At 42.0% G+C, this 12,110-nt stretch overlaps 1 protein-coding gene across 1 annotated transcript in view; it reads right to left on the bottom strand.

Annotated features, from left to right (window-relative positions):
* MORC3 (MORC family CW-type zinc finger 3) overlaps window positions 1-11,883 on the bottom strand; it is a 41,976-nt gene extending 30,093 nt beyond the window's left edge. Inside the window, exons 1-2 of the mRNA XM_035017667.1 lie at window positions 11,783-11,883; window positions 1,129-1,201 (exon numbers count right to left, since the gene is read on the bottom strand). Coding sequence (XP_034873558.1) covers window positions 1,129-1,201; window positions 11,783-11,821 — 112 coding nt within the window. The 5' untranslated portion in view covers window positions 11,822-11,883. The remainder of the gene's footprint in view (window positions 1-1,128; window positions 1,202-11,782) is intronic.
* Between the last annotated feature and the right edge of the window lie 227 nt (window positions 11,884-12,110).

The raw sequence follows: 12,110 nt of genomic DNA, 5'->3' as shown, positions 1-12,110 counted from the left end.
TTTAATCAACAACATCGGGAGAAATGGGTGTTTCACTTAAATTTGGTATAGCACAAAGAGCACCATGACTTTCAGCTGCTCTAACCCAAAGCCAGACAATCACTATATATGAATGAACAATCAATCCCAGGTTGGGTGGCTCCTCTGGGTTGCCGTAAAAAAAGAATGGCTCTGAATAGCTGCAGTGTTATACCCACTTCCGGGTTTTTAAAAAACCAGCTGAACAGCACATGCTAGCTGGGAGACTTTGGAAAATCTAACTATGCCAAAGAAAAGAAGGGTGCTCAAAAGTGCCTCCTTTTTTTTCCCTCTTATACATCTAAGATAGAACCCTTTCTTGACAAAGAATCTAAAGTATTTCTAAGAATTCCAAAGAATATACTTTCCTTTATTACCTGTTTCTCAAACACATGCTTAAAACAAAAAAATCAGGGGCGCCTGAGCACCTCAGTTGGTTAAGAGGCTGACTCTTGGCTCAGGTCAACATCTCAAGTCCTGGCACGGAGCCCCACCTCTGGCTCCACGCTCAGCGAGGAGTCTGCTTCCACTCCCTCAGCCCCTACCCCTGCTCTCTCTCAAATAAATAAATCTTAAAAAAAAATTTCACATGCATGAATTTTCCAGATAGAAAAAAATCATGACCCATAATGCAAATCTGATCACAACCTTGCCTCTTCTCATGTTCACTGAAACACTATTAAAATACAATTCTATACCTAATCATTCTACTGGAGGAAACAAAAATGTATTATCACAAATCTAATGTAACATTAATCCCCCTATTGCTAACATCAGAAAAACAAATCGACTGTTATATGTACTTTCCAGCTATTAAAAAACACAATTCCCATTTTTGCAGTATGTCAATTTCTTTTATAATCAGAATAAAACTATTTTCAACATGTTTCATAAATTTAGCAAAATACTTTTATAGTACAGAGAAGGTTGAGCAGCAATTAATTTGACATCTATTTGAATAGTTGTTATGCTAGATAACCTTTACTGATGGTATCATTTAAAATACATGTTTTATTAAACAGCACATCTGCATATTATTTTTCAATGAAAAGTTTTTTAAAACTTCAATTGCAAGCAACATATTATACATGAAATGTCAATTTTACATACCTATTAGTTCAGCAACTGCACTGAATGGCCAAGTGTGACTAGTAGAATTTGTATGTAAAAACTTCGGGCAAAGCTGAAACAAAGCAATGATTCATGTAAATTAATTCAAGTCATACTTTTGAGAACAGAAACCAATATAATTTTCTGTCCCCGTATTAAACAACACTGGGGCACCTGGCTGGTTCAGTCGGTAGAGCCTGTGACTCTTGATCTCAGGGTTGTGAGTTCAAGCCCCACGTTGGGTGTGGATATTACTTAAAAATAAAATCTTTAGGGGCGCCTGCGTGGTTCAGTCAGTTGAGCGGCTGCCTTCGGCTCAGGTCATGATCCCAGGGTCCTGGGATCGAGCCCCATGTCCGGCTCCCTGCTCAGCGGAGAGCCTGCTTCTCCCTCTCCCTCTGCCTGCCACTCTGCCTACTTATGCTCTCTCTCTGTCAAATAAATAAATAAAATCTTTAAAAATTAATAATAATAAATAAATAAAATATTTTAAAATAATAAAAATAATCAACACTGAGACCAAGCAAAAATAATAGCTGCTTGCTTCAGGATATACGTGGAAGTTATAACCTCGAAGATAAGATTCTTGGAAGCCTGTGCTAATCAACTAAATAGGTTACTCATCAACACCTGCTTCAAAACCCTTGCCTCCTTGGGTCCACCAATCCAAAGCCATGATATCATAAACCACCCAATCAGAAAGTTACCCAGTTTGCAAGGCCTACCTCAAAATTACTGTGAGACACAACTAAGATTTTGCCAAGGGGGTGTTTTTTCCTGAGTGCATTAGCTTAATAAACTTAACTTCACTTATTAATCAACAGGCTTTTCTAGTGGTCTCTTGGAACATCAGTATATGATACTTTTTATATTATTTACTCCCAGTTCATTATAGTTAAAACTTGGCAGTGGAGTAATAAATCAACCCTTTACACAATGTCAAATAAAAGTTCAAATCCAGGGGGCGCCTGGGTGGCTCAGTTGGTTAAGCGACTGCCTTCGGCTCAGGTCATGATCCTGGAGTCCCGGGATCGAGTCCCACATCGGGCTCCCTGCTCGGCAGGGAGTCTGCTTCTCCCTCTGACCCTCCCCCCTCTCATGCTCTCTCTATCTCATTCTCTCAAATAAATAAAATCTTTAAAAAAAAAAGTTCAAATCCAAGGACTTTAGGTCTGATTTTATTCACAGTAATACAGTATGAAAGACTATGCCAATCAACCTCATGCTATAGGGAACTCTCTAAATTCCTGAGTAATATAGATATCAAACATATAAAATTGTACAAGGGGCCTTCAAAGGCTGAGGCTGAAAAATTTCCATTTCAGACAGTTTCCATGCAATGGGGATTTTGTGTTCATTTTGAACAGATTATCTTATATTTAGGGAAAAAAAGAGAGGGGGCACTTTCAAGTATTCAATGTGAAGAGCTCTGGAAATGTGATGAGATTATAAATGAAACCAACTGAATTTGTAGTGCTCAGCTGCTGCCACAAGGTGTCAGAAAGAGGTCTATTTTTCCTTTGTCCAACTTGGTTTTAGGTAATTCCCGAGCATTCATTCACCATTAGACTGAAGTACACATGTGAGAAATGAAATTCTGTAGAAGAGCAGTCTTCAAACTGGAGTATGGCACCCATTCATGACTATGAAGTAATTCAGCCTTTTTTTTTTTTTTTTTTTTTTTTAAGATTTTATTTATGGGGCGCCTGGGTGGCTCAGTCGGTTGAGCAGCTGCCTTCGGCTCAGGTCGTGATCCTGGAGTACCGAGATCGAGTTCCGCATCGGGCTCCCTGCTCAGCGGGGAGTCTGCTTCTCCCTCTGACCCTCCCCTCTCTCATGCTGTCTCATTCTCTCTCTCAAATAAATAAATAAAATCTTAAAAAAAAAAAAAAGATTTTATTTATTTGACAGAGACAGACACAGCGAGAGAGGGAACACAAGCAGGGGCAGTGGGAGAGGGAGAAGCAGGCTTCCTGCTGAGCAGGGAGCCCCATGTGGGACTCGATCCCAGGACCCTGGGATCATGACCCAAGCTGAAGGCAGACGCTTAACGACTGAGCCACCCAGGCGCCCCTAATTCAGCCTTTCTACAGCATATGTTACAAAGTTTTTTTAATAAAAATCAATTTCCAGATCTTCATCTTGCACAAGAGGCCTTTCTCCAATTAATCTACCTGAGACAGTGCCAGGGGTCAGCCATCAGGAGGCTCTTTATGTCCCAGCCGCCTGCCTTTGCATAATTATCACACTACCATTTATAGAATGGCATACTCCTCACCTGTTATAAATTTTACAGTGGGGCATGGCTTTGGAGTATGAAACTTCTGGCTACCAAAGGAGAAGACACCCTTAGAATATCTGTCTTTGCTCTATTTTATGCATTTCTGTTAGGTGTGAAATCTGGAATTGGAAATGGGGTACTGTGAATTTCAGATGTACTGGCAGAATGTGGTAGTGGGAATGTCAATTTTCATTTAATGTCTTCATCCTATATATCAATTCCAAATTGACAATGGTACACATAGTTCTTGCATAAGAGCCCCAGGAGAGCAAAGCAAAGAAGGCATCAATAAGAAATAACTGAATGGTAAACAGTGGCTTTTTCAACTATTCTGAATTCTCATCTCTAGAACATGTCATTAGCTGTGGAGGGAAAAAAACATCCTTGAACGGCCAAAGCAGTAATACACACACAGACACACATACAGACACACAAACATGCACGCGAAGCAGAGTATGTTTAGGTGTGTGACCTTGAGCAAAAAGCTTAACCTCTGTGCCTCAAGTTCTGTCATCTATAAAAATGAGGATGATAATCGTATCAGCTTACCAGGGTATTAAGACTATTAAACGAGTTAATATTTATAAATGCTTAGAAGACCAATTGGAACATAATAAGCACTGTGTGTGTGTGTGTGCTTTTTAAGTATTCCTTAAAGGCACAACTGAGCTCACATAAAAATAAAAATTAAGGAAGGGGAGCCTGGGTGGCTCAGTCAGTTGAGCATCTGCCTTCAGCTCCGGTTATGATCCCAGAGTTCCAGGAGTGAGCAGCATCAGGCTCCCTGCTCAGCGGGGAGTCTGCTTCTCCCTCTCCCTCTGCCGTCACCCCAGTCATGCGCACTCTTTCTCTCTGGATTGCTCAAATAAATAAATAAATAACCTTAAAAATATTTTAAAAAGGAAAATCTTTAAGGGTTTCAAGTAAAGAAGGAATTAACAACAAAAATAAGATTTGAAAATAAGGATGCAATGAGTGAGATGCTTAACTGAAATAAAAGGGTTTGTTTTTTTTTTAAGGTTTTGGTTTTAACGGTGATTCAGGGATAGGAGATTTGGAAGTAACTGCCCCTCTCCACACCTCAATAAGAAGTTGGGGGCAGCAGGAATCTCTCTAATGGGAAGCTTGTCTGTTTTGGTCTAGATGCTTAAAAAAAAAAAAAAAAGTGTAACAGGAAGCTCTGTAAAAAGGGGCATGCCTTCACTTTGGTTAAGTGTTTCAATTTCTATGACCTGCAGAAACACTATGGAGACACAACCTCAACCAGACCACATAGGATTCTCTTAGCTCATTATCTGGGAGAATATTTGAGTACAAAATCTAAAATAAGGGAACAATCATTTAAGGAACAATCCACCAGGAGAAAATGTTAGCAGACAAGATACAGTAGTATTAGACATCACTTCCCACCCCTAAACATTAGGAAACACACACACACAAATGAGATGCTCTGAAGACTACACAGATTTTTTAAAGAATATAACTTTTAGAATCAACAAGTAGTCACACATTTTAAAAATCAGTTAAATATAAAACTTTTTTGGAAGCCTGAACACATGTACACCCGTTCATAGCAGCATTATTCACAATATGTTTACTTGTGCTCCTGCCTGAAACTGTTTTCTAATGAAGGGGGGAAAAAAAAGAGAAATAAACCCAGAAGAACAAAAATAATCAGAGAAGTGATGGATAATAGGAGATAAAACAGTAGTTTGGAAATTGGAAAGCACAGATAGTGACAACTGATTTAACAGCCTTTGTAAAGAGCGGAATCCGAAACCTAAAAAAGATGGGAAACAAAACAAGCAGCAAAACAAGACCAGGAACCTTGGCAGAACTCCAGAAAGCCTTAGGAATTAGACTTTCGTGCCTCCAAAGTCAAAGGTACTAGAGATTGTATGAAAACAAGATAGCTTCAAAGTCTTTAAAGAAGCAGTCAAGATTCCCCTCCAGTTCCTTCTTTCACCCTGCCAACTACTCAAAGCAAGCCGGCAGAAAACTGGAGGTCTGTTCTCTGGAGAAAGTGATGGCAGGTTCAGGGACAAGGAACACAGGTGGGTTAAAAGCAACTCAGCAAATAGCCCAGAAATAAACCCTCACATATATGGTCAAATGATTTTCCACAAGGGTGTAAAGACCATTCAGTAGGAAAAAGACAGCCTTTTCAAAAAACAGTGCTGGGAAAGCTAGATATCCTTATGTAAAAGACTCAAATTGTACCTTTACCTCACAACATATAGAGAAAAAAAGAACATCTTAAAATGGATCAAAGATCTAACATAAAGAATTAAAACTATAAAACTCTTAGAAGAAAGCATAGGGGAAAAGTTTCAGGACACTGGATTTGGCAATGATTTCTTGGATATGATACCAAAAGTACAGGAAACAAAACAAAATCAACTGTAAAGGATACAACTGGGACGCCTGGATGGCTCAGTTTGTCGTCTGCCTTTGGCTCAGGTCATGATCCCAGGGTCCCTGGATCAAGCCACGTCTCAGCGTCAGACTCCCTGCTCAGTGAGGAGTCTGCTTCTCCCTCTCCCTCTGGCCCCCCTTGCCCTGCTCATGCTCAGTCTCTCTCAAATAAGTAAATAAATAAATAAAATATTTTTTTAAAAAATAAAGGATACAACCGATAGAATGAAAAAGCAAATCTATAGAATGGGAAAAAACATCTGCAAATCAAGTATCTGGTAAGAGGTTAATATCCAGAACATATAAAGAACTCCTGCACAAATCAACAAAAAGACTAAAAACCTAATTAAACAGTGGGCAAAGGACTTAGATATTTCTCCAAGGATTGTATACAAATGGCCATTAACACAAGAAAAGATGCTCAACATCACTAATCATTAGGGATATACAAATCAAAACCACAATGAGATACCACCTCATACTTGTTAGCATGCTCCTATAAAATTAAACATAGAATTGCTATATGATCCAGCAATTCCACTGCTGGGTACATACTGAAAAGAAATGAAAGTAGGATCTTGAAGAGATTATTTGTACACCCCTGTTCATAGCAGCATTATTCACAATAGCCAAAAGGTGGAAGCCACATAAATATCCATCAATGAATGGATAAACAAAATGTGTTATATTCATACAAGGGAATATTATTCGGCCTCAAAGAGAAAAGGTCCCTTGACATATACTACAACTGGATGAACCACCCTGAGAACATTATGCTAAGTGAAATAAGCCAGTCACAAAAGACAAGTAACTGATGATTACACTTAATATGAGATACCTATAGTAGTCAAATTCACAGAAAGTAGAATTGTGGTTGCTAGGGGCTATGGGAAGGAAGAACGGAGAATTATTTTTTAATAGGTATATAGAGTTTTAGTTCTGCAAGATGAGAAGAGTTCTGGAGACTGTACAACAATGTGAATGTATTTAACACTACTGACTTAAATACTTAAAAATGGTCAAGATGGTAAATTTTATGTTAAGTGTATTTTACCACAATAATAAAGAGATAAATACCAAGTCAGCAAACTGAACAACGTGATACTCCCATCTCCTTTCTCCCAGGTGAGCTTTCAGAAAAGCTAGCAGCCAGGGGCGCATGGGTGGCTCAGTTGGTTAAGCAACTGCCTTCGGCTCAGGTCATGATCCTGGAGTCCCGGGATCGAGTCCCGCATCGGGCTCCCTGCTCGGCAGGGAGTCTGCTTCTCCCTCTGATCCTCCCCCTCTCATACTCTCTGTCTCCCATTCTCTCTCTCAGATAAATAAATAAAAAATCTTTAAAAAAAAAAAAAAAAAAAGAGCTAGCAGCCAGAATTATCTATGCCATGGCAAAAGATTAGATGCAGAATTCCTCTCTGGAAAACCAAATGATTTCTAAAAGTTCCATCTGCTTCTTTTACAGTTGTGTCAGGCCTTTCTGGATAGCATCTTATTTTTGTTGTTCCCACTTTTTAAAAATTACTTAAAATTTTTTTTATTTTTTTAAGATTTTATTTAAATTCCAATTAGTTAGCATACTGTGTAATATTAGTTTCAACACTTATAGTGATTGTGATTCAACAATATAGTATTCAACACTTCATTACAACATCCGGTGCTCATCACAAATTTTTACGTTACTTTAAACACACCTATTTTATTTTCTAACACTTCCATTCTTTAGGCTCTTACAAATACTGACATAGGGTGTCCCCAACAAAACATAACTGATTCCTACCTATATGATCACCCAACACTGAAGCCCACCAAAGGAGCTCTACTCATATATGAATACCTTCCAGTCAGCTGTGTGTCTTACTTGGAAATGTAATCAGGTTAACCATCTCCAGACATTTGAGATTGTAAGATTAAAAGTCAAAAACACAAAGTAAAAGGAACAAAGAAAGTAGAGGCGATGCACGGGGCACCTGGGTGGCTCAGACGGTTAAGCGTCTGCCTTCGGCTCAGGTCATGATCCCGGAGTCCTGGGATCGAGTCCCGCATCTGGCTCCCTGCTCCTTGGGAGCCTGCTTCTCCCTCTGCTTCTCTCTCTCTCTCTCTCTCTCTGTCTCTCATGAATAAATAAATAAAATCTTTAAAAAAAAAAGAAAGAAAGAAAGTAGAGGCGATGCAGTGAGCAAAAGAAAACTTGAAAAATACTTTGATCAATATGTCCAGTGATAACAAATATTCTGTCCAGGGGAGATGATTGTGTATGTATATATATATATATAGCATTTTATTTTATTTTTTTAAGTAGGCTCCATACCCAATGTGGGGCTTGAACTCATGACCCTGAGATCAAAAGTCGTACACTCCACTGACTGAGCCAGCCAGGCACCCCTCTCCAGGGAAGATTTTAAAAAGACATTCAGTGGGGCACCCGGGTGGTGCAGTCCGTTAAGTGTCTGACTCTTGGTTTCAGCTCAGGTCCTGATCTCAGAGTCTGCTCCAGACTCTCCCTCTCCCCCTCCTCCCTGCTGTGTGCACACGCTCTCTCTCAAATAAATCTTTAAAAAAAAGATATACAGTTATATATAATCAATATAATTATTAATTATAATAGTTAGATAGTAGGAGAAAGGTAGGAGAACATGTGGAGGAAATCTCACAGAAAAGAAACAATGAGTAGGAAAACAGGAGAGAAAAGAAAACAGAAAAACGGAAGAAATATGTCAAATAAATGAGAAATCTTTCCAGATTATTAAGAACTTGAGTTTCCAGCCTAAGTGCCCAATACAATACACAGGACTCTAAAAGCATGCTTTTAAATTTCTAAGAGAAATCATTCCTAATTTAGAATTATAATTCCAGATAAATGATATGTAAAGAGCAAGCAATGGTAGCATAAACCTATTTCTAAGAAATGACATAAATTTTTTTTCTTCCCATGTACTCTGCTCTCAGGAAGCTATACCTGTTTTTGGAAGGATGGATGGGCTCCACCACTACCAGGAACAAAAATAACAATATTTACTGAGTGCTTACTGCATGCACAGACCTTTTATATGTATTTGCTCCTTTACTGTCTAAAACCACCCTTTGAGGTGCCCACCCATCCTCCAGATTGGAAACTCAGGCACAGAGAGTGTAAGTAATTTGCCAAGGTTACATATCCAGTTGTCAGTCAGGATTTGAACCTAGGCAGGTGGGCTCCAGAGCCCATACTCTCAGTCATTAATCTATTGCGCCTGCCAAGGGAGTAAACTCCGAAAGAGGTAATATGTGGGATGGAGACACAACGAAAGGGGAAGGAAATTTCCAGAAAGATGATAAAGGGAAGTCCCCAAAACACAAGTGAGCCAACAAAACTGACAAAATATGGGTGTGCTTGAGCACATCTGGAAAAGATTTTCCAGTTAAAGTTTGGACAAAAGAGCAAATCTAAGCAAACAAAATACAATTATTAACTTCAGAAAAACAAAAAGCTGTACAACAAAGAAAATGCAATCATAATTCTGGTTGGTTCATTTGTGAATAATGGTAAGAGTGATAAATCATACAGTAATTCAACAAAAAAGAGGTAAGTGCATTGGAAGGATGGGACGAGGTGAAGAGTGTGCACGTTTCAGTTAAATCCACAGCAGGACTACTGGAAAACAACAAAATGGTACCACCACTTTACTTAGAAACACGAAAGCAGAAAGCAAAAATGTAAATGTTTTTGTCACTCTGAATTCCGTTCTTGGATCTCTTGCCCTCCTAAATTAAAATTGTGCATACATCATTACGGTTCACCCCTTGTGTCTTAGGTTTATGACTTCGGACAAATGCATAAACTCATTAATTCCTAGACTCCTAATGAAAGCATTTGATAGCTACACCCAAACAGCGAGCATGGCTGTATTCAAATGAAACTTTATGGAAACTGTAATGTCTACCATGTCACATAATTTTCATATGTTGCAAAATATTCTTTTGATTTTCTCCAACTGTTTAAGAATCATTCTTAGCTTATGGGCCATACAAAAACTGGTGGCAAGCTGTATTTGGCCCATGAGCTGTAGTCTGCCAATTCCTGTCCTAAAGCAAAAAGATGGGTGGAGATACAGTCCAGAAGCTGCAGATGGGAGATTCCCGTCAATGAGGTTCCAAACAGCCCATATTACCCACAAAAGAAATATTTAGCACATGGACAGCTGCTTCACCCAGAAAGCCAGCTAACAACAATCCCGGTCTCTTAACACTGTTTTGACCCTTATCTTTGCTCCCTTTATCACCTCAATCTTGAAGAACCTGAGACAGCAACAAGGGGAGTAGGGGGGGGGGGCAGGAAACGAAGAGAATCGAAGGGCAGAAACAGGATGAAACCAGTTCACTCCTTTTCCCCACTACAGGATTTTGGTACAGAATGTGGCCCAATCTGAGGGGGGAGGGCTGGGCATTAAATTGAATAAGATATTTTAAATTAGATGAGGCCAGACTTCACAATACCTGAGGCTAATTGGAAAGCCTTACATCTGCCCAGATTCACCTAAGCGTGGAAGAGAACCATTAGCAAACAATATCTAAACCCAGTGGTAAAAGAATAAAGTTGTTCTCTATATTCAAACTACTAAATACTATCTCATTGACTAGGCCAGTTACATAACCAAAGGACCTTTATTCAGTATAGGCAAAGAATGCTTATATATAGGGCGCCTGGGTGGCTCAGTCGTTAAGCGTCTGCCTTCGGCTCAGGTCACGATCCCAGGGTCCTGGGATCGAGCCCCGCGTCGGGCTCCCTGCTCGGCGGGGAGCCTGCTTCTCCCTCTCCCACTCCCCCCGCTTGTGTTCCCTCTCTGTCAAATAAATAAATAAAATCTTTAAAAAAAAAAAAAGAATGCTTATATATAGATCAATAAAGATCTAAGAGAAAATAGAAAAATGGGCAAAGGATACAAATAGGTGTTTTCTAAAAAAGTTAAATAACTTTTAAGGAAATGCAAAATAAACCCAGACACATTTCACACTCACCATACAGGAAAATTGTTAAAGTCCCAACAGTATCAGGTATGGGTAAGAATGACTAAATGAAAGAAGTCACAGGGCAATGCACCATTTTTAAAGCAATGGTATTACCACTCGATTGTTAAATTTAACAAGACTGTGGCAGCCATTCTCTGGCAAGAGTCCCCAACCTCCAAAGAGGACGTACACTTCTGCATAACACCAACTTTTTAAGGATAATCAGGTGGGAAAGCCACGCCCACATTTCAGGAGATGAAATTTCAATTCTTGTGTGTGGCCACTCCCTACGACTTGAGACTCCTAGATACAAGAAATGCTGGAGGATTTCCAAGAACGCCCCAAAACACAAACGACGGAGAGGCTGGAGGAAACGGGAGAACCCAGTGACCTGGTGATCTGGGCCCGAGGGCTTAACTGGAGGGAAGCGGCAGGAATGTGAACGAATCAGGAAGACCCGTCCCGGCTCGCTTCACCCCGTCCCACCGCCTAGAGGTCACGGCCGCCCGGCATTTCTGGCCGCGGACTGCCGCTCCCGCTCCCTCCCCCCCGGGGCGCCCCGCGGGCCCGCAGGCCGGGAAGGGTCAGGGGCCCTGCGGTCCGAAGGCCGGGCGGTCCCGCCACCGAGGCCTCGCCCTCGACCCACAGGGGCGAAGCAGCCAGGAGAGAGCCGGGAGGAGGGGCCGCGGCCCCGGCCCGCCCCAAAGCCGCGGGGGCAAAACAGAAACCCAGCGCGGAGGAAACGGAACGCAGCCCGGCCCGTGCCGCCCGGCCCGTGCCGCCCGGCCCTGCCCGCCGCCGAGTCGCTCCGCCGACGGGAGCGAGATGGCCGCCCCCTCCCCTGGCCCCACCGCGGCCCGAGCCGCCGCACCGCGCCGACGAGTCGCCACCGCCCACTGCCGGCCCCCCTTCGCTTGCCCGCCTGCCCGCCCTCCTGGGACACGGCCCGCTCCACCCCTCGCGGCTGCTCACCGCGCTGAGGCGGATCCCGCTGGGTGGCTGCGCCGCCATCTTGAGCGAGCTACAAAGCCAGGACCGGCCTCGGCCGCAACCCGACTGGGAGGCGGCCGAGACGACTGTGGGGCCCGCCGGGCCCGCCCACTTCCGGGGCGGGGCGCGCGGCTGCCCCGCCCGCCCACTTCCGCCCCAGACACAGTTGTATTGAGAGTATGGGGGAAGTAAATACCCGGGATGAACGGGGAGAGCTGGGCTCGAAGCGTTGGGCCCTGCAGGGAAAGGGTGCATGCGTGAGACTGGCGGGCGCGAAAGGGTCGCTCGCTGCGTTTACTGGATCTGGAAA

This window comes from Mirounga leonina, unplaced genomic scaffold, assembly GCF_011800145.1.
Source record: "Mirounga leonina isolate KUSES-001 unplaced genomic scaffold, KU_Mleo_1.0 Mir_172, whole genome shotgun sequence".
Taxonomy (NCBI): Eukaryota; Metazoa; Chordata; class Mammalia; order Carnivora; family Phocidae; genus Mirounga; species Mirounga leonina.
Note: the sequence above shows the minus strand (reverse complement) of the source record. Positions and strands in the feature narration are given on the sequence as shown.